General features: G+C 39.9%; 1 protein-coding gene across 1 annotated transcript in view; it reads left to right on the top strand.

Moving 5' to 3' along the window:
• Positions 1–21,079, top strand: part of LOC106878085 (mitogen-activated protein kinase kinase kinase 4) — a 206,718-nt gene extending 185,639 nt beyond the window's left edge. Inside the window, exons 20-21 of the mRNA XM_089338617.1 lie at positions 1,363–1,539; positions 20,603–21,079. Coding sequence (XP_089194743.1) covers positions 1,363–1,539; positions 20,603–20,629 — 204 coding nt within the window. The 3' untranslated portion in view covers positions 20,630–21,079. The remainder of the gene's footprint in view (positions 1–1,362; positions 1,540–20,602) is intronic.
• The last annotated feature ends 378 nt before the right edge of the window (positions 21,080–21,457 follow it).

Below are 21,457 nucleotides of genomic sequence, written 5' to 3'. Positions count from 1 at the left end.
TGCCTGTGTATCTGAATGGAAGTGTTTTGAACAGGAGATAAAGAAAAAGAATATTTTTAAGTAGGTGGCTGGAACAAATCCCTTCACACAATTTAAATCTGAAGAATCTATTGGAGTAGATGAAAATATGTGATTTGTAAAAACATATGACATGTTAATAAATATTTGTAAATGTACAACCATCCAGATTTCTGAATACCTTATTTTTCCTAATGTATAATATCTGTACATCACCTCCAAACCTTCTAATGTACATATATATATAAAATTTAAAATTTAGGGTTCAGCAAGTATTGCTTCACCACACACCGAAAATTAGAAATAGCAGCCAAAAACTACTATTTCTGCTATTGTAGTTTTTGGCTGCTATTTCTAATTTTCGGTGTGTGGTGAAGCAATACTTGCTGAACCCTAAATTTTAAATTGTGTTTATACATTTACCAATAATGGTTTTCAACACACTGAACTACTTGATAAAATTACTAATTATCAATTAATTATTAATTTTTACTCTATATCTGTATATATATATATATATATATATATATATATATACTTTATTTAAAAGCAGCAGAAATTTCTGCTGCTTTTAAATAAAGCATATTACTCTACCTCTGGTATTTGAGTACTCTTTTTTCCACCTTGTTGCACATTTCATGTGCTTACTCCGGTATATATATATTTATATATATATAGATTTATATATCTATGTGTGTGTCTGTATTTGTCCCCACCATCACTGCTTGACAACCAGTTTTGGTGAGTATATATCTATAATTACTGGTTTGGCAAAAAAGACCAATAGAATAAGTACAAGGTTTAAAAAATAAGTCCTGGGGACGATTTGTGCGACTAAAATCTTTCAAGGTGGTGCTCCAACATGGCTGCAGTCAAATGACTGAAGCAAACCAAAAAAAGAATACCAATAAAGTATTTTCACATGCTACTTTGGGCATGTCTGCTGTAAGTTCGTTGCTCTTGTTCTCAAACTACAGTCAATCATTTATTTGGAATACTTTTTTACCGTTGCCAGTGCCCCTGGACTGGCTTGTGCGGGTGGCACATAAAAGACACCATTTCGAGCGTGGCCGTTTTCGTGCGGGTGACACGTAAAAGCACCCACTACACTCTCTGAGTGGTTGGCGTTAGGAAGGGCATCCAGCTGTAGAAACTCTGCCAAATCAGACTGGAGCCTGGTGTTGCCATCCGGTTTCACCAGTCCTCAGTCAAATCGTCCAACCCATGCTAGCATGGAAAGCGGACGTTAAACGATGATGATGATGATGATGACAAAATTACTATTGACTCTGTTTTTGCACTTGTTTAAAATAATCTTTGATTGAGATTTTATCTGTTTTACAGCAACCCTGGTATGACCAACACCCATATCAAATAATGTTTTTAGTTGGTTTAGGAAATGTACCACCAATTCCAGAAAACTTAAGTCGAGAAGGGAAAGAGTTCCTGAAACACTGCTTTGAGATAGAACCTAGTCGACGCCCTTGTGCCATCGACCTACTAAACCACCCTTTTCCAAAGGCAAGTATTTATTTTTATTTTTATCTTTAAATCAAAGAATACAGTAAATTCACAGCTTAGTTTCAGAATTTATTTATTATGCCATTGGGAAAGACATACATAACTTTTTTCCCTTCCCTCAAAGTTAATTAGGTTAGATAGGTTTAGATCTTATATACAAAATATTGCTGTAATTTTCAGGCATCAATTGTGAAGTGATTCTTTATTAATTAACTCTATCAGCATATTTGGAATATTTATTACATTTCTTATTATCAAATATTTGTCAAAATTATTTTGAAAATTAAGTAGTTTGTCTTTGACTCAACATACTCTTGAAATAAAAAATATGGTGAGACCCATTGATCATTGATCATTACTAATCACAAAAATGTTGCTGCTTTTACATTTTTGTTGCATCTCTTCTCGAGTGATTTAAATTTGAACAATTTGAGGACCGAGGCTGTCCAAGTATTTCAGTTTTCTTCAAATTGTCATTAGAGATTCAGAAGCCTTCTTCCTTTGCCCCCATAAATGATTAGATTAAAAAATATATAACTAGTATCAACAAGCTCTGGTGTTCAATTTTACCAAAATTTGCTATTAAAAATACTTATCCTAAAATCTCACCTAAATATTAAAATTTTTTAAAGCTATTTTGCTACTTCAGGAGAAATGAAGTAATTATCGTATATGTTGTTTTTTTGTCGTTCGGTATCAGAGAAGAATTTAATGTTAAAATACATTTCATTAAATAGTTTGGTTTTTGAGACCCTAGATGCTTAGGATACACTTTTGAAGTTCAATCATCTCTTATCTAACGTAGAATATCATTTAGAAAATAATAACTACTGTTTTATATATATTTTATCTCATGATATTCCTTGTCACAATGTAAACAGCAGTCACATTTCCATTTCATTTATGTCTTTGAATAATTATGCATTGGTATGCTTATATGTAACCAAAATTTCTCCTTTTATCACCCACCTTTAGTTAGTTAGTTATGGAAATTTTAATTATTCATAATTTCAAGAACAAAATAAAAACCTAAGGAATATGCTGAAATCCAGGATTGAACCAGGGACTTTAAGAAATTCAGTCTTAGACTCTCTCATTGAGCTATGTCATCTATTTCTAAATGGATTCATAACTTGAAGAAATATATATTTACTGTCATCACTATGAGAATATTTTGCCCATGCAAACCAAATGAGTAGCTTTAAATACTGGGTAGAAAATATAAGCCTGTTGTGTTTTTATACAATTTTACATCTTTCTTTGTCAGAAATAGTAGAATATATATAATACAACAGATGTATTTTAATTTTTGCAAGCATTCTTCTTTGTACCAAACACATTTACTATCAAGCTTAGTAAACACACTCAACAATTCAGTTATTGTTCAATCTTCTGTATACTGCAGCCAATACTCTTACAAATTGATATATGAAACTGACATCCTTCCCTTCATGTTTATCTTAGTTTAATTGCAGTAAAAATGTTAGAATTTAATAAGAGAGTATTGTAGTTCGCTTGAAACATTGTGCATTGTTTGTAAAGAATAAAATGTTTTGAATGGTATAACAATACACTATAATACAAAAAAAGTGGACTATATACTTGTTGTAATTTAGTTATCTATAGTCCGATGATATTTCGGAATACAATTCCTTCTACAGATCTTCTTAGAGTCTCTTCTCTAAACTGTTTACTAATGGCTTTTTCTTTTTCTGGAAGTATCTCAGTAGTGGTCTCATGAAGCTCCTTCCGGAATTCCTCATGAGAAGTGCGTGAGGTCGGCTATGTTTGAATCTCGTGTGTGTTGGTATAACTGTAGCACTGCTTCTAAGTTGTGTTATACGTGCAGCTTCTCTTTTTTTCCTTTTCTTTTTTTTTTTTTGTTATAAACAATACATGAGCATGTTATTAAGAATGAACCTACACACGTCCAGATGTAGCTAATTAATATATTGATTACCAATCTCCAGCCTGTTGTTAATTTGGGGTCCTAGTCTGTGTATGAGTAAAGCTTCCTTAATTCTTAAATTACCCAAATTTCTTTCATTGGCCTCAATATTGACTGTTATGCTTTTGTCAGTGTTCTGGCATCTGTCTAGATGTTTTCTGAAGGAGGAGGCTCTCGTGTTCAGATTTACAATGGCAAAATCAGAATGAACAGTGTGGCTACATATTTTAAGTTTTAAGGAAAACTACAGTTGCTTCTCATTCAAAAGGTGTGAAGATATATCAACCTAGTTCAAATATTCTCGCTTCTCAATTGTTAACTGAACATGTAACTCAATAACTAAATGCTATCAACACAAACATTATTCATGATGTATATACATGGACAGTCTCACTCATACTATATCTGCGTGTATGTGTTTGTGTGCTTGCACAGGCAGACATAGTTAAGGAGTTTGCTCCTCAAGCTTGTAGTTTCAGGTATAGTATCACTGCATGGCACCTTGGCCAGGTGCCTTTTACTATACCCTTGGGACAAACCAAAAACTTGTGAGTGGATTTGGGAAATAAAAACTGAAAGAAGCCCTTCATGTATGTTTATATATGCATAGATGTGTGTGTATATATATATATATATATATATATATATATATATATATAATCCAAGAAAGTTAGGGGTTGTGAATCCAACCCACTAAGGGATAATATTTATCCAATATACTGCCAGAAGGATACCCAATTACTATTACACTAATGTTTTTACCGAGTGCAATAAATGGGTGCAGGTAAAGGGAAATTTTACCTGAATTTATATAGCAATAAGAAAATGGAGGGGAATATGTGGTACTCATCAACTTGCAGACATTGTATTATGTCGATTTGCCTGTTTATTTTTCATCTAAGAGGACAGGACAATAAAAACAATATACATATATATGGTCTGGCTAAGTCAAAATGTTTTTTGTATTCTTCCTTTCTACTTGGAGAGTTTAAATGTAGTTATAAAAATGTATCCTTCTGTTTAAATGTAATTGCATTAAATTTCTATATCTTTGTGCAGCTGAGGATTGCTCTGCATTTTATATTTGATGTAATGATCACATTGCTTAATTAAATTACACACACACACACACACACACACACACACACACATATATATATATATGCATATATATATATATTAGAATATTAGAAAAAATAATAAGGTACTCAGGTATCCGGATGGTTGTACATTTACAGATGTTTATTAATATGTCACATGTTTTTATAAATTAGTGCTTGCATCTATTCTTGTAGAGTCTCCAGATTTAATTTTTCTTCAGAGGATTTGTCTCTTTTTATAGTATTATTGAATGTGTAGGGTGGAGAGAGACATATAGGATAGTAAAAGAGGGTGATGAATGGGGGGGGGGGGTGAGAGAGAGTGTGTGTGTGCCTGTGCATCTGAAAGGAGTGTCAATGGGAAAGAGAAGGAAAGGTGAAAGAAGAAAATTGTGTTTACAGCTGGTCAGTTCTTTCAATGACAAGTTGATTCTTGGCCTTTAAAAATGGCAACACCAGGTGGCTATTTAAGGTGAAGCATTGTTTGGAAGAAAGTTTTTTTTCAAAAAGTTGCCATCATTGTCCAGTGAGAGAGAGTGTGGGTCTGTTTTTGTGTGTGTGTGTGTGCCTGTGTATCTGAAAGGAGAAGGAAAGAAAGAAGAAAGAAAGGAAGAAGAAGGAATTGTGTTTACATCTATACAGCAGGTTAGTTCAAAAAAGGAAGGAGACAAATATGAAAACCAAGTTAACCAGGTTCAATTCTAGTTGGCACAAAAATGTCCCTCTATCTGGGTTTCTTGCCATTTTTAGGCTCTGTTGTTCCAAAGTTGAATAACGATTAAGAATAATGAAATATTGTGATGAATCAATGAGTGAGGTATCTAAATATTGGTAAGTTCATGGATCAAAATAAATATAAAATACCATATCTGTAGTCATTTACCAATATAAATTGGCAAATGGTGCCATTGTTTTAGATACTGAAATAACAAGTTCTAAAATAGTTTTGGGTTCGCTTTTAGGATCAAATCTGTTATGGAATAGAAATACAAATAAATATAATTACAAAGATAGAGAAAGTATATGTAAAGGTATGAAAATACAAAGATAGTGAAGTATGTGAAAGGATGAAAATTGTTAGTGAAATATAAAAAAAAAATTACAGTTTGCTTTACAAATTTGGTTCTTCAGTAAAAATCATTACAGAAATAGTGATATTTCACCAGTCACTATGTACATCTCTCTCTCTATATATATATATATATCTTCTCCCTCCCCTTCGATTAACTCCTGCCCAGCGCAAGTTTTTGGGGGGGCTATATAACTAACACATGCGGCTGATTCCTTCACTTGCTCCTAAAATTTTTGCCAAATTAATACGACCATAACAGAATGACCAGATAAGTCTTCCTTTGTCTTTTAGCCAGGCTTCTCACTTACTACTTATTTTTGCCTTTGATCTGCTTATTTCCATGTTTTCAGTTGTATTTCCTCGCACAGTCACTTTAAAGCTAAAACTTGTCTTAGAAGTAGCTGGCCACCATTCTATATATTTACTGTGTACAAACGATAGAAATCCCTAAAACTCCTTGTGCTTTGAATAACCCTCTCTCTCTCTTTTACTCTTTCTCATTCAATTTCACTCCCTCTCTGTTTTAATCTGTATGTGTCTCTCTCCCGATATTTATTTCACTATGTACATCTCTCTCTCTCTCTCTCTATATATATATATATATATATATATATCTTCTCCCTCCCCTTCGATTAACTCCTGCCCAGCGCAAGTTTGGTGCACCCGCCCCCACCCCCACCACCAGTACCGGAAGTTCCTATCTTGTACTCCAGTACCGGAAGTTCCTATCTTCTACACCAGTATCGGAGGTTCTTATCTTCCTCACCAGTACCATGACTGTCCCCCATGAACACTTCTAAAGATTTCCCACCCCCACTTTGGTTTTATCCCCCTATGTAAGGTAGAGATCATATGGTGCATAATACGATAGTATAGTGGATGCAGGCTGAAGGGAATGCTACTGATTGTTATGTTCTCTGCAAAATGCGAGCTTTCTTTTCAGGTACATGACGCCGTTCTCCGTCCCAAGGTTTTACGAGTCCATACCCCCCACACCCTCAGGGTTGGCACTCTTAACGTCGGCACACTGAAAGGTAGATCTGGTGAGATTGTTGAGATGCTTGAACGGAGACGTGTCGATATCTGCTGCCTCCAAGAAGTAAGGTGGAGAGATTGTTCTGCTAGGCTCCTCACAGGCAAAGAACACAAGTACAAGATTTTCTGGGCTGGAAACACAGACGGGGTCGGCGGCGTGGGTATACTTCTTGCAGAGAAATGGGTGGATAAGGTAATCGAGGTGGTTAGAGTATGCGATAGAATACTTAAGATTAGATTAGTCCTACACCATGGTTTAGCAACCATTATCTCGGCCTATGCCCCTCAGCCCGGGCTACCCGACGGACAGAAAGACCAATTTTATGACACCCTTCTGCAGACTACCTCATCAACGAATGACAGGGACCTTCTCGTTGTGGCTGGTGACTTCAATGGACATGTTGGACAACATTCAGGAGGCTTCTATGGCATACATGGGGGCTATGGTTTTGGTTCCTGCAATGAGGAGGGAACCAGGCTGCTGGAGTTCGGTGATGCAAATGACCTTATGATCTGCAATACTAACTTCAGGAAACCTGCCAGTCACCTAGTCACCTACCGTTCTGGCAGGCACACAAGCCAAATTGACTACATCCTCGCCAGAAAAAGGGAAAGACGGCTGCTCAGAAATGCCAAAACATTCCCAGGCGAAGAATGTACCCCACAACATAGACTAGTAGTTAGTGACTTTAGGATCAGAGCTAAGTGGCTGCCCAGAAGACGACCAGCTTGGAGGAGAAGGGTATGGAAGCTCAAAGATCCTGCAAATGGACAGAGATTTAGAGACCTATTACTTGAAGCCTTTGACGAAATAGAGGGGGATGTAGCTTCACACAATGTAGAGGACAACTGGACGTTTCTACGGGTCAACCTGCTGAGGGCCACCGACGAGATCTGTGGTTGGTGCAAGGTCCCTTCTCGACCCAAAATAACGTGGTGGTGGAACAAGGAGGTAGACAGGGCTATTAGACAAAAGAAACAGGCTTGGAAGGACTGGAAGAACGGTGGTAGCAGGGAATTGTACGAATCTGCCAGAAGGGAAGCTAGGCGACAGGTTTATTTAGATGTATTTCGTGTCGCAAGACAGTGTAGGAGAGAGAATAGTGATGTAGTAGGAGAGAAATGTGTTCGCATGGATGATGGTACGCTTGCTCTAAATGAGGCTGCAAAGAAAGAGGTCTGGAGAAGCCACTACGATAGATTGCTTAATAAAGAGAATGAATGGGAGAAAGAGAGTCTGCCATACGTTGACCCAACAGAGGGACCAGCTATCCGAGTTGACAGTACCATGGTAGATAAAGCAATTAAGAGTATGAAGACAGGGAAAGCCCCCGGCCCATCAGGTATCACTGCAGAGATGCTCAAAATATCTGGCAGTGTCGGCTATAGCCTAGTCACCTGTATTACGAACCAGGTGATACACGAAGGAGTCATACCTAATGACTGGTGTAGCAGCACCATAATCAACTGCTACAAAGGTAAAGGTGACGCTTTAGATACAAATAATTACAGAGGTATCAAGCTTTTAGATCAGGTAATGAAAATCATGGAGAGGGTCATAGCTCAACTGCTTAGATGAGATGCAGTTTGAGTTCGTGCCAGGGAAAAGCACCACTGATGCTATATTTCTGGTAAGACAGCTACAGGAGAAATACCTAGCCAAGGATAAACCTCTGTTCCTGGCTTTCGTTGATATGGAGAAAGCCTTTGACAGGGTCCCCCGATCTCTCATCTGGTGGTCAATGAGGAAACTAGGGATAGAAGAATGGTTAGTGAGAGCTGTGCGAGCCATGTACAGAAACTCTGTCAGTAAGGTGAGGATTAGCAGAGAGTACAGTGAAGAATTCCGGGTGGAGGTAGGGGTCCACCAAGGTTCTGTCCTCAGCCCCCTTCTATTTATCATAGTTCTCCAGGCTATAACAGAGGAATTCAAGACAGGATGCCCTGGGAGCTCCTCTATGCTAATGACCTTGCACTAATTGCTGAGTCACTATCACAATTAGATGAGAAGTTTCAGGTATGGAAGCAAGGACTAGAATCGAAGGGCCTTAGAGTCAACCTAGCTAAAACCAAAGTCCTCATAAGTAAGAAGGCAGACAAAACACAAACACCTTCAGGTAGATGGCCCTGCTCGATCTGTAGAAAAGGAGTGGGAAGTAACTCTATAAGATGCACCCAGTGCAAACTATGGACACATAAGAGGTGCAGCAATATCAAAGGAAGGTTAACTAGGAAGTTAGATTTTGTTTGCAGCAGATGTTCTGGAGCTATAAATACTGGAAATGTGCAGAAAACAACTTCTGCCACACTCCAGGGAGAAAAACTAGAAGTGGTTGATAGCCTCCGCTATCTTGGTGACCAAATTAGCAGTGGAGGTGGGTGCGCTGAAAGCGTAGCTGCTAGAATTAGAATAGCCTGGGCAAAGTTCAGAGAGCTCTTACCTCTGCTGGCGACAAAGGGTCTCTCTCTCAGAGTAAAAGGAAGATTGTATGACGCATGTGTACGAACAGCCATGCTTCATGGCAGTGAAACATGGGCCGTGACTGCTGAGGACATGCGTAGGCTCACAAGGAATGAAGTCAGTATGCTCCGATGGATGTGTAATGTCAGTACCTTGAGAGAAAAGTTGAACTTACGAAGCATCAGTTGTAGTGTGTAAGAGATACGACTGCACTGGTATGGTCATGTAGCGAGAATGGATGAGGATAGCTGTGTGAAAAAGTGCCACACCTTAACAGTTGAGGGAACCTGTGGAAGAGGTAGGCCCAGGAAGACCTGGGATGAGGTGGTAAGGCACGATCTTCAAACATTGGGCCTCACCGAGGCGATGACTTCTGACCGAGACCTTTGGAAATATGCTGTGCGCGAGAAGACCCGGCAAGCCAAGTGAGACCTAAATCTAAGGCCCAGCCAGTCCACTTATGCATCCCTTCCTTCCTTCCTTCCTTCATTGGACACTAAATTCCACTTGTGCGGGTGACACATGAAATATTTCGAGCGGGATCGTTTGCCAGTGCCCCCGGACTGGCTCATGTGCGGGCGACACATGAAATCTTTCGAGCGGGATCGTTGCCGGTGCCCCCGGGCCGGCTCTTGTGCGGGTGACACATGAGGTTTTTCGAGCGAGATCGTTGCTGGTGCCCCCGGACTGGCTCATGTGCGGGCGAAACATGAAATCTTTCGAGCGAGATTGTTGCCAGTGCCCCTGGACTGGCTCTTGTGCGGGTGACACATGAAATGTTTTGAGCGGGACGGGATCATTGCCAGTGCCCCTGGACTGGCTCATGTGCGGGCGACACATGAAATCTTTTGAGCGGGATCGTTGCCAGTGCCCCTGGACTGGCTCATGTGAGGGCGACACATGAAATCTTTCCGAGCGGGATCGTTGCTGGCGCCCCTAGTCTGGCTCTTGTGCGGGCGACACATGAGGTTTTTCGAGCGAGATCGTTGCCAGTGCCCCTGGACTGGCTCTTGTACTGGTGACACATGAAATTTCTTCGAGCGAGATCGTTGCCGGTGCCCCTGAACTGGCTCTTGTGTGGGGTTGTTGTAGGATTTTTGAGCGAGATCGTTGCTGGTGCCCCTGGACTGGCTCTTGTGCGGGTGACACATGAGGTTTCTCGAGCGAGATGAGTGTGGCCGTTGCCAGTACTGTGTGACTGGCCTTCGTGCAGGTGACACGTAAAAGCACCCACTACACTCTCTGAGTGGTTGGCGTTAGGAAGGGCATCCAGCTGTGGAAACACTGCCAAATCAGATTGGAGCCTGGTGTAGCCATCTGGTTTCACCAGTCCTCAGTCAAATCGTCCAACCCATGCTAGCATGGAATGTGGACGTTAAACGACGACGACGATATATATGTGCTGTGCGTGAGAAGACCCGGCAAGCCAAGTGAGATCGTTGCCAGGGCCCCTGGACTGGCTCTTGTGCGGGTGGCACATAAAAGACACCATTTCGAGTGTGGCCGTTGCCAGTACTGCCTGACTGGCCTTCGTGCGGATGACACGTAAAAGCACCCACTACACTCTCTGAGTGGTTGGCGTTAGGAAGGGCATCCAGCTGTAGAAACTCTGCCAAATTAGATTGGAGCCTGGTGTTGCCATCCGGTTTCACCAGTCCTCAGTCAAATCGTCCAACCCATGCTAGCATGGAAGGCAGACGTTAAACGATGATGATGATGATGATGATGATATATATATATATATATATTGAACAGCCATGTTGTATACGAACAGCTATGCTACATGGCAGTGAAATGTATACGAACAGCCATGCTACATGGCAGTGAAATGTGTACGAACAGCCATGCTACATGCCAGTGAAACATGGGCCGTGACTGCTGAGGACATGCTTAAGCTTGCAAGAAATGAAGCCAGTAGGCTTCGATGGATGTGTAATGTCAGAAAAGTTAGACCTATGAAGTATCAGTTGTGGTGTGAAAGAGAGACAATTGCGCTGGTATGGACATGTGGCAAGAATAGATGAGGATAACTGTATGAAAAAGTGCCACACCATAGCAGTTGGGGTTAACCTGTGGAAGAGGTAGACCCAGGAAGACTTGGGATGAGGTGGTGAAGCATGACCTTCGAACTTTAGGCCTCACCGAGGCAATGACCAGTGACCGAGAGAGAGAGAGAGAGCAAGAGAGAGATAGAGAGAGAGAGCAAGAGAGAGATAGAGAGCAAGAGAGAGAGAGAGAGAGCAATCGTTACCAGTGTTGCCTTCTAGCACTTGTGCTGGTAGCATGTTAGAAAATCATTCGAGCGAGGTCGTCGCCAGTGCCACTGGACTGGCTCCTGTGCAGGTGGCACGTAAGAAACACCTTTTTGAGTGTGGCCGTTGCCAGTACTGTGTGACTGGCCATCATGCTGGTGGCACGTAAAAGCACCCACTACATTCTCAGAGTGGTTGGCGTTAGGAAGGGCATCCAGCTGTAGAAGCTCTGCCAGATTAGATTGGAGCCTGGTGCAGCCTTCTGGCTTGCCAGTCCTCAGTCAAATCGTTCAACCCATGCTAGCATGGAAAGCGTACGTTAAATGATGATGATGATATATACACACACACACACATATACATACATACATATATATATATATATATATATATATATATATATATATGACCTTGCCCTAATTGCTGAGTCACTATATGAACTAGAGGAGAAGTTTCAGGTGTGGAAGCAAGTACTAGAATCGAAGGGCCTTTGAGTCAACCTAGCTAAAGCCAAAGTCCTAATAAGTAGGAAAGTAGACAAAACACAAACCCCTTCAGGTAGATGGCCCTGCTCGATCTGTAGAAAAGGTGTAGGTAGAAACTCCATAAGATGTACTTGGTGTAAGCTATGGACACATAAGAGGTGCAGCAATATCAAAGGATGGCTAACTAGCAAGATAGTTTTTGTATGTGGCAGATGCTCAGGAGCAATAAACACTGAGAATGTTCTGAAAACAACCTTTACCACACTCCAGAGTGAAAAACTAGCAAACAGATTTAGCAAACAGCTAAGTTTAGATAGGACTAGAATAGAGGGCAATTTAGTTAAGAAATGAGACGAGGCAATGGGATCTGGCTCTGCATCTAGAGTGTTGGCAGTGGGATTGGTATTGCACCGTCACCTCAATGCTAAGCATGAAGGTTGCAGATTCAGAGCTAAGCTACGTGCAGGGAAACGAGAAGGTATTAATGTTGCTGGATTGGCGCGTCGTTAGGAGAGTCAGAGAGGTAAAAAAAATCCTCTATTAAGTCTTTAACAGACGAACAGGGACGCAAGTTCTATGGACAGAAGGAGATAAAGAAAGTCTTTCACCAGCATTTCGCTTGGTTGTTCGGGGAGAGTGATCCGCTTGAGCGGGGGGAGACCTTAAAGGACTTCCTAACCGGTGGACCGCGACTCTCGGCACATGAGGCTGGATGCTGTGAAGGACCGATCACTCCTGCGGAGGTAAGAAAAGTGTTGGTAAAGTGCGCCAGGGAAAAGTCGCCGGGGCTAGATGGTCTGCCCTATGAGTTTTATCGTTGTATGCCGGACTTGTTTGGAGATATACTGGCTAGCGTCTATGCAAACTAGCAACAGAATGAGAGGATTCCCAGTTGTGTGAGTCGGGGAGTTGTGACACTGGTTCAAAAAGATCCAAGCAAGGGAGATAGTATCAGTAATTATTGGCCCATAACTCTACTTAATGTAGAGTTAAAGATTCTGGTCAAGGTGTTAGCAAAAAGGTTAAAGGTTGTCGTGGAGAAACTTGTTGGGAAGGCACAGACATGTGCGATCCCAGGCAGGTCGATCCAAGATAATCTTCACCTTCTCTGCTACACCTTAGACAGGTTAGGAAATTAGCTGGCAAAGGAGAGCCATTGCTGCGGAAGTTGGAGAGATTAGGCGGCAACCCAAATGAAATTGGATGCGGTAAGTTTGTTTCTGCTTATGCGGATGACGTCACCCTCATCGTGTCCAGCAAAGCACAGCTACCTTGTGTAGAAGATGCTCTCAGAGGATACGAAGTAGTGGCAGGGCCAAAAGTTAACAAGGGCAAGTCCATCGGTTTGTGCCTCGGTACCTGGAGGAACAAGCCAATATCGTCCAGTGTCGTTGGACACTGGACGGATGGTCCTGTTAAGTTGCTTGGAGTTTGGTTTGGCCCAGACTCCCAGACGGAGAAGAATTGGAGCGAGATAGTGAACAAGGTGGAGGCCATAAGCCAGAAGTGGTCTGGGAGGCATCTGTCTTTGAAGGGCAGAGCGGAGGTGGTGCAGGTGTTTATAGCATCTGTAATCACCTATCGCCTGTCAGTTGTGCCTTGCCCTGATTTGTAGCTAAGCAAGTTGGAACGACTCCTTTTCTGCTTTTTGTGGAAGGGAGGAAAGCCACTTGTGAAACGCTCCGTCTGCTGTCAGGATCCGTTAAAGGGTGGTCTAGGAATGCCCTGGCTTATGATGCGCAGACATGCGTTGAGGCTGAGATATCTCTGGTGCCACCTGGAGGGTGATAAGGTGTGGAGTCCACTGGCAGAGGAGTTCTTACCGCGACCAGCCTCTTTGGAGAGATTTAGACCTGGTCTCATTAAAAGACGTAACATGACTTTATGGCAGAAGGAGTGCCGTCAGGCACTCTGGCTAGTCCACAAGACGAGCAAGGCTGGCAGTGGAAATATCACCTCGGTGTTCTGTAGAGGGCTGGTAGAGGCAAATAACAATGACATCCTTGGAGGGGCTCTGGAGTTCGATGAGAACCAACTTGCCGACCTGTTCAAAAAAACATTCAGGCCGGGGTACTTGGACAATTTCCCAAAATCCCTGACCTGGCAGTGCTACAGGAGTGCATTACCTGTTCGCGATAAGTTATTCAGGCACGGAATGTTGGTGTCACCAACATGTCCAATATGTGGGCTTGACGATGAAACCGTTCAGCAAGCTTTTGTACAATGTCGGGAGCTATCCAGCGTAATAAGTTACGTTGAACACATGCTGTCACATCTGAGATGAGTACAGCTGTCAGCCGGATCTATAATAAAGATAATACTGCCAACTGGACTCTCAAAGGAAGGTAAGGCTTGTTTTACTGTGCGGTTGCAGTACTGAAAGAGTGTGTATGGAGGACTAGAATGGAAGGTTTTGTGACAGGGACCTTCATCTCCAGCCTCAGTTTGCTATATTACTTCAGATACCATCTGAAGAGCAACATAGGGTTGGAGAAGAAGACCCTGCCTCTGAGTGAATACGAAAAATGATGGAAGGATGTGATGAGAAAGGTGGGTGTTAATAACCCAGCTTAATCATCGAAGAAAGGAAAAACGAGTTACTAGATTATAGGCTGCCGGGTTCAATTTTGTAAACTTGCTACTTTGTTTACTTTTATTTACTTGAAATGACTTCTAGCGTTAATTTAAGTTACTTGAAGCATTTGACGAAATAGAAGGGGATATAGCATCATACAACGTGGAAGACAATCGGAGATTTCTGTGGGACAACCTGTTGAGAGCCACCGACCAGATCTGTGGCTGGTGTAAAGTCCCCTCTCGACCCAGAGTAACGTGGTGGTGGAACAAGGAGGTAGACAGGGCTATTAGACAAAAGAAACAGGCTTGGAAGGACTGGAAGAACGGTGGTAGCAGGGAATTGTACGAATCTGCCAGAAGGGAAGCTAGGCGACAGGTTTATTTAGCCAGAGGGGAAGCAGATAAGAAAAGATTTGCCAATGTTCTGCGCCGTGAGGACCAAAGACTCGAGGTATTTCATGTTGCAAGACAGTGTAGGAGAGAAATGTGTTTGCATGGATGATGGTACGCTTGCACTAAATGAGGCTGCAAAGAAAGAGGTCTGGAGATGCCACTACGATAGATTGCTTAATAAAGAGAATGAATGGGAGAAAGAGAGCCTGCCGTATGTCGACCCAACAGAGGAACCAGCTATCCGAGTTGACAGTACCAGGGTAGATAAAGCAATTAAGAGTATGAAGACAGGGACAGCCTCCGGCCCATCAGGAATCACTGCAGAGATGCTCAAAATATCTGGCAGTGTTGGCTACAGCCTAGTCACCTGTATCACGAACCAGGTGATACACGAAGGAGTCATACCCAATGAGTGGTGTAGCAGCACCATAATCAACTGCTACAAAGGTAAAGGTGACGCTTTAGATACAAATAATTACAGAGGCATCAAGCTGTTAGATCAGGTTATGAAAGTTACGGAGAGGGTCATAGCCCAACTAATTAGGGAGCGAATCAATTTAGATGAGATGCAGTTTGGGTTCGTGCCAGGAAAAAGCACTACTGATGGCATATTTCTAGTAAGACAGCTGCAGGAGAAATACCTAGCCAAGGATTAACCTCTGGACCTGGCTTTCGTTGACATGGAGAAAGCCTTTGACAGGGCCCCCCGATCCCTTATCTGGTGGTCAATGAGGAAACTTGGAATAGAAGAATGGTTAGTGAGAGCTGTGCGAGCCATGTACAGTAAGGTGAGGGTTGGAAATGAGTACAGTAATGAATTCCACCAAGGTTCCGTCCTCAGCCCCCTCCTATTTATCATAGTCCTCCAGGTGATCACAGAGGAATTCAAGACAGGTTGCCCCTGGGAGCTCCTCTATGCTGATGACCTTGCACTAATTGCGGAGTCACTATCAGAACTAGAGGAGAAGTTTCAGGTGTGGAAGCAAGGACTAGAATCGAAGGGCCTTAGAGTCAACCTAGCTAAAACCAAAATCCTAATAAGTAGGAAGGTAGATAAAACACAAACCCCTTCAGGTAGATGGCCCTGCTCAGTATGTAGAAAAGGAGTAGGTAGTAACTCTATAAGATGTACCCGGTGCAAGCTATGGACACATAAGAGGTGCAGCAATATCAAAGGCAGGTTAACTAGGAAGTTAGTTTTTGTACGTGGCAGATGTTCAGGTGCAATAAACACTGTAAACAAACAGGAAACAACTTGTCTCATTCCAGGGAGAAAAACTAGAGGTAGTCGATAGCTTCCGCTATCTGGGTGACCAAGTTAGTAGTGGGGGTGTGTGCGCTGAAAGTGTAGCTGCTAGAATAAGAATAGCCTGGGCAAAGTTTAGAGAGCTCTTACCTCTGCTGGCGACAAAGGGACTCTCACTCAGAGTAAAAGGCAGACTGTATGACGCATGTGTACGAACAGCCATGCTACATGGCAGTGAAACATGGGCTGTAACTGCTGAGGACATGCGTAAGCTCGCAAGGAATGAAGCCAGTATGCTCCGTTGGATGTGTAATGTAAGTGTGCATACCCGTCAGAGTGTAAGTATCTTGAGAGAAAAGCTGAACATAAGAAGCATCAGTTGTGGTGTGCAAGAGAGACGATTGCGCTGGTATGGACATGTGGTGAGAATGGATGAGGATAGCTGCGTGAAAAAGTGCCACACCCTAACAGTTGAGGGAACCCGTGGAAGAGGTAGGCCCAGGAAGACCTGGGCTGAGGTGGTGAGGCAAGACCTTCGAACATTGGGCCTCACCGAGGCGATGACTACTGACCAAGACCTTTGGAAATGTGCTGTGCGTGAGAAGACCCGGCAAGCCAAGTGAGATCGTTGCCAGTGCCCCTGGACTGGCTCTTGTGCGGGTAGCACATAAGATGCACCATTTTGAGCGTGGCCGTTGCCAGTACCGCCTGACTGGCCTTCGTAGGATTTTCGAGCGAGATCGTTGCCAGTGCCCCTGGACTGGCTCTTGTGCGAGTGGCACATAAAAGACACTATTTTGAGCGTGGCCGTTGCCAGTACTGCCTGACTGGCCTTCGTGCGGGTGACACGTAAAAGCACCCACTACACTCTCTGAGTGGTTGGCGTTAGGAAGGGCATCCAGCTGTAGAAACTCTGCCAAATTAGATTGGAGCCTGGTGTTGCCATCCAGTTTCACCAGTCCTCAGTCAAATCGTCCAACCCATGCTAGCATGGAAAGTGGACGTTAAACGATGATGATGATGTTGATGATGATGATGATGATAACAATAATAACGATACAAAAGTTCTCGTTTAAAGGCAAAAGTAAGCCAAATTTTCATTTAAAGGCAAAAGTAGGCAAATCATTTGTTTATTCATAATTAATTCTTTAAAAGAATCATTCAAACTCACATAACCTTTTTGGAATTGTCTGTCCTGTTATGTCCAATTCTGTGTACAATCTTATGATTATAACAAAGAATTATCAACCAGCTGGTTGGCTACTTCAGGCTGATGACGAGCAATCACTCAAAAACATGTCCCTGAATGCAGACTAAAGCTGGGTGGTGAAGCTTTCTCCCTTTCACAAATATAAGGACACAGGAAATGTGTCAAGGCCAACAGGAAGCGGTCTAGCTTCCTAGGGCTGAATAGCAGCAGTATGGTTCCCTTAATGGGTCTGTCACATTAAGTTGACAGTATACAACTGCTTTATCATAACACTGCTGCTTATATCTCTCTCTGAGATTTATAATTAGATCTTTTCTAATATTAAAATCGTGTACCCGTGCTATCAGAAATGACGACATGAAAATGATACGGAAAGTAAAATTAAAATTAAAAGATTACAACCTTTATTTTAGTAATTGCTTCAACACTATGTTTCTAGTGAAAATCCTACCACCAAATGATCTTCCTAAAATGTAAACAAAATATTTCACTTGTGAGTATCTGCTAATCCTATTTTATAGGGAAGCCACTGCAGGTATATATATATATATATATATGTATATATATATATATATATATATATATATATATGTGTGCATAGTAGGATGTGCCATAGTAGTATTAACAGTTTCTAACTTTTCTGTTCATTGATAATTCTGTTAATATTTATTTCAAGAAGAACCTTTCCCAAGAACCTTTATGTTGGAATAAAGAATACATATTTGATTGTTAACTTTTTTATATTTCCTTCACTACATAGATACAAGCATACCTCAGCTTGATTTGTTTTGATTTAAGTTGTTCTTGATTATACATCAGTTTTCAAAAATAATATGTAGAAAAATAAAAATCAAGTCAAGTCATTTTACTCAATTTTACGTCTGTCCACCACAAATATTAGAATCATAAAATCACTAGAAAAACATTAAAAGCACATAAAATCATATTACTGTACAATAGATAAGAATAAAATTATACTAAAATATGTACAGTAAATGTTAAGATACACACCATAAAATAGTGTAGGTTAGTGAATGAAATCAGCTGTGTTTAATTTATCGATCTTTTGAAGCTCATATTGCACCGTAGTTCTGATATCTAACGTTAGGCGTTGTCACTCGTGATTCTGCAATTGTTTTGAATTCAAATTTGGTTACATCTGTTTATCAGCTACTTTCTCATTCTCATTCATTTGTGACTTTGAGTTCATCACACTTTGTGACTTTTGGAAGAGATACCATATCTTCAAGGATGTACAGAACATAGCAGCTGCATGGAATGATGTACAGAGCACGGCTATGAATGGTGTATAAAGAAGTTATGCCCACAATTCATGAATGATTTTAAGAGGTTTGATAATATTGCCATCAACAAAACATTGGTGACTACGAGCAAAGAACTGGAAATGGATTTGGAGGAGGAGGATTCAAGTGACAAACGAGGATTTGATAGAGCTTCATGAGCAAAAAATAAAGAAGAATAGGAAGTCATATCTAAACCACGTCACTTTACCATTAAGAAAATGCAGCAAGCATTTGCATATATTGAAAAAGGTCTTTCTATGTTCAAGGATATAGATCCAAATACTCAACGCTTTTCCAAGATTATGGGGGGCTTATCATGAAGCTTTTGCTCCTTATAATGTAATCCTTGAGGAAAAGAAGAAGACAGTTCAAGGAACTCTCAACCGGTTTTTTAAGTGCATTGAACAGCTAGAGAACAGCTGTTGATATTGATGATCCACAGCCATTTACATCCGTGATGTAAACAACCAACTTGTATGTACGTATTGGTAAATTTAAGATAATTTAGTTTTTTTTACTATTGCAAAATAATAATAATTACTGAATTAGGCTTTTATTTTACCACGTCTTACTGCAAACTGCATTCATAAATAAAGTGTCAGCAATGTACAGTAAACACCGCCAAATTGTATTTGTAAATTTAGATAACTTTTTTTTTTACTGTACTGTATTAAAAAATAAAAATTATTTGTTTGTAAGCTTAAAATAGGTTTTTATTAACCATGTATTATTGAAAATGTATTCATAAATAAAGTACAGAATTGAGAATGATTATTATCGGTTTAGCCTAAAGACAAGTTAATTCGACTTAAGTTGTGTCTCCTGGAAACAATTAACAATGTAGGGTGAGGTATATGCATTCATGTCTTTATGTATGTATATATATATATATATATATATATATATATACACACACACATACATAAATGCATATATATGTATATGTGTGTGTGTATGAATATCTCTGTGTGTGTGTAAATACATGACAAAGCTATATATAAATACACTCTTAAATTGAATTTGTATCACAGCTATTATTCTCACTTCACCTCTCTTTACCACTTCCTCTCACTCATTGCTATTACTTTCTCTACACTCATTATTATAATATATTAGATTAGTGTGTGTCTTTATGTTTGTGTTTGTCCCCCTTCACCATCTGACTACCAGTGTTGGTTTATTTACAACCCTTTAAGTACTAGGTACTTTATATATATATATATATATATATAATAATTTTCCAGAGGATGTAGCAACCGTTACCAATATAGCATATTTTGAATATGAAAATTTAAAAGTTAAAAACCTTATAATGTATATATATATATATATATATATATATATATATTACACATATACATATGTCCTTATGAAAATAAACAGCAGAAAACTACCCACAGAATGGGTTTTCTGCTGCTCTAGATAATGTAAAATGTAGGTGTGTATTACTGGGTCACAGCTATTGAATATTATCCCTCTAACACCTAGATACTCTTCATATCACAATGCTGAATATAATATTTGAACTCATGATTTTTGTAGTCCAGTAATATAACCACTCTACAGAGTGCATTTTATATCAAAATAAGATGACGTGTAAACAGCAACTACAGGAGCTAAAACAGCATCTAACATGTAAACAGTATCTACAGGAGCTGAAAAAGGATGAGTCCATTGTCTTATTAAAAAAGATTGTGTCTTTGCTGTGGTGCATGCTGAAAACCTCTTGTTACTTTGTTGACATAGAACTACAATAAAAGTATATCTAAGAAAAATTAAAAATTAGTAATTATTCTGAGTCTCTTAATCAAGAAGCTGTATTGCCTCTTGTTCAAGTGTCATCAAGAGGCCTACTTAAATCTTTATGAAAAGGGGTATTGTGCTGATATGTTTATTCTGTTAGAAATTTACTTTTAAAAGAAACCTGATAATGTTCATACTATTTCAATTTATGTTTTCTTATTTTTTCTTCATTTACAGGTTTCTGATGAAGACATGAACCTCTGAGCGCATTACTACTAAAACCTTTTTGCGATACAGTAGATATGAGAAAAAGCAACAGATCTTTGATAATAATTTTTATGATTAATAGGAAAGACAACTGAAAATTGGGAGAGAATCATGTTTTTGTAATGTCCACTTAATGACATTTAAATTAAAACTTTTTCCAATTACTTCTTATATTTAAAAATTTCTTAGGAATTTTTAGATGATGTTTGGAATCTGCTCCACAATGATGTGTTAGTTAAATGCTACATCTATTTGGTATATGTCTTCATGGAAAAAATGCTTTTCAAAATATTCTTTTTCATTTCAAAACATCACTAAGATACTTCTCTGTTTTAGAGAAATGTAATATAAATTAACTTTCTTCTTTTTTTTTTTTTTTTTTTTTTTTTTGGGTGGGGTGAGAAATTTATTATTCTAATAAATTTAAATATATAAAATGGAAAAAAATCACCACCACCCATATTTCTTTTCTAGTGAACTAACCTATGATCCTAAGAGAGGTGACCTGGACAAGTGAATCAGAATTGTCAAAAATAACAAAGAAAGGACTTTGTAATTGAATCTTTACCAGAATCTAAAAATATAGGCAAATATACAGGCATACAGTTCTAAATGATTTTAGGTTTATGAGTTCAGTCCCATTGCATGGCACCTTGGACAAGTGTTTTCTGCTGCTTCAGGCCAACAAAAGCCTTGTGAGTGTATTTGGCAGACAGAAACTGAAAGCCCATCTTATATATATATATATATACATATATATATATATATATATATATATATATATATATATATATCTTTTATTCTTTTACTTGTTTCAGTCATTTG

The sequence above is a fragment of the Octopus bimaculoides genome, chromosome 2 (assembly GCF_046866305.1).
Source record: "Octopus bimaculoides isolate indiv1 chromosome 2, ASM4686630v1, whole genome shotgun sequence".
Taxonomy (NCBI): domain Eukaryota; kingdom Metazoa; phylum Mollusca; class Cephalopoda; order Octopoda; family Octopodidae; genus Octopus; species Octopus bimaculoides.
The sequence above is the reverse complement of the archived record's forward strand: the minus strand, read 5'-3'. Positions and strand labels throughout refer to the sequence as shown.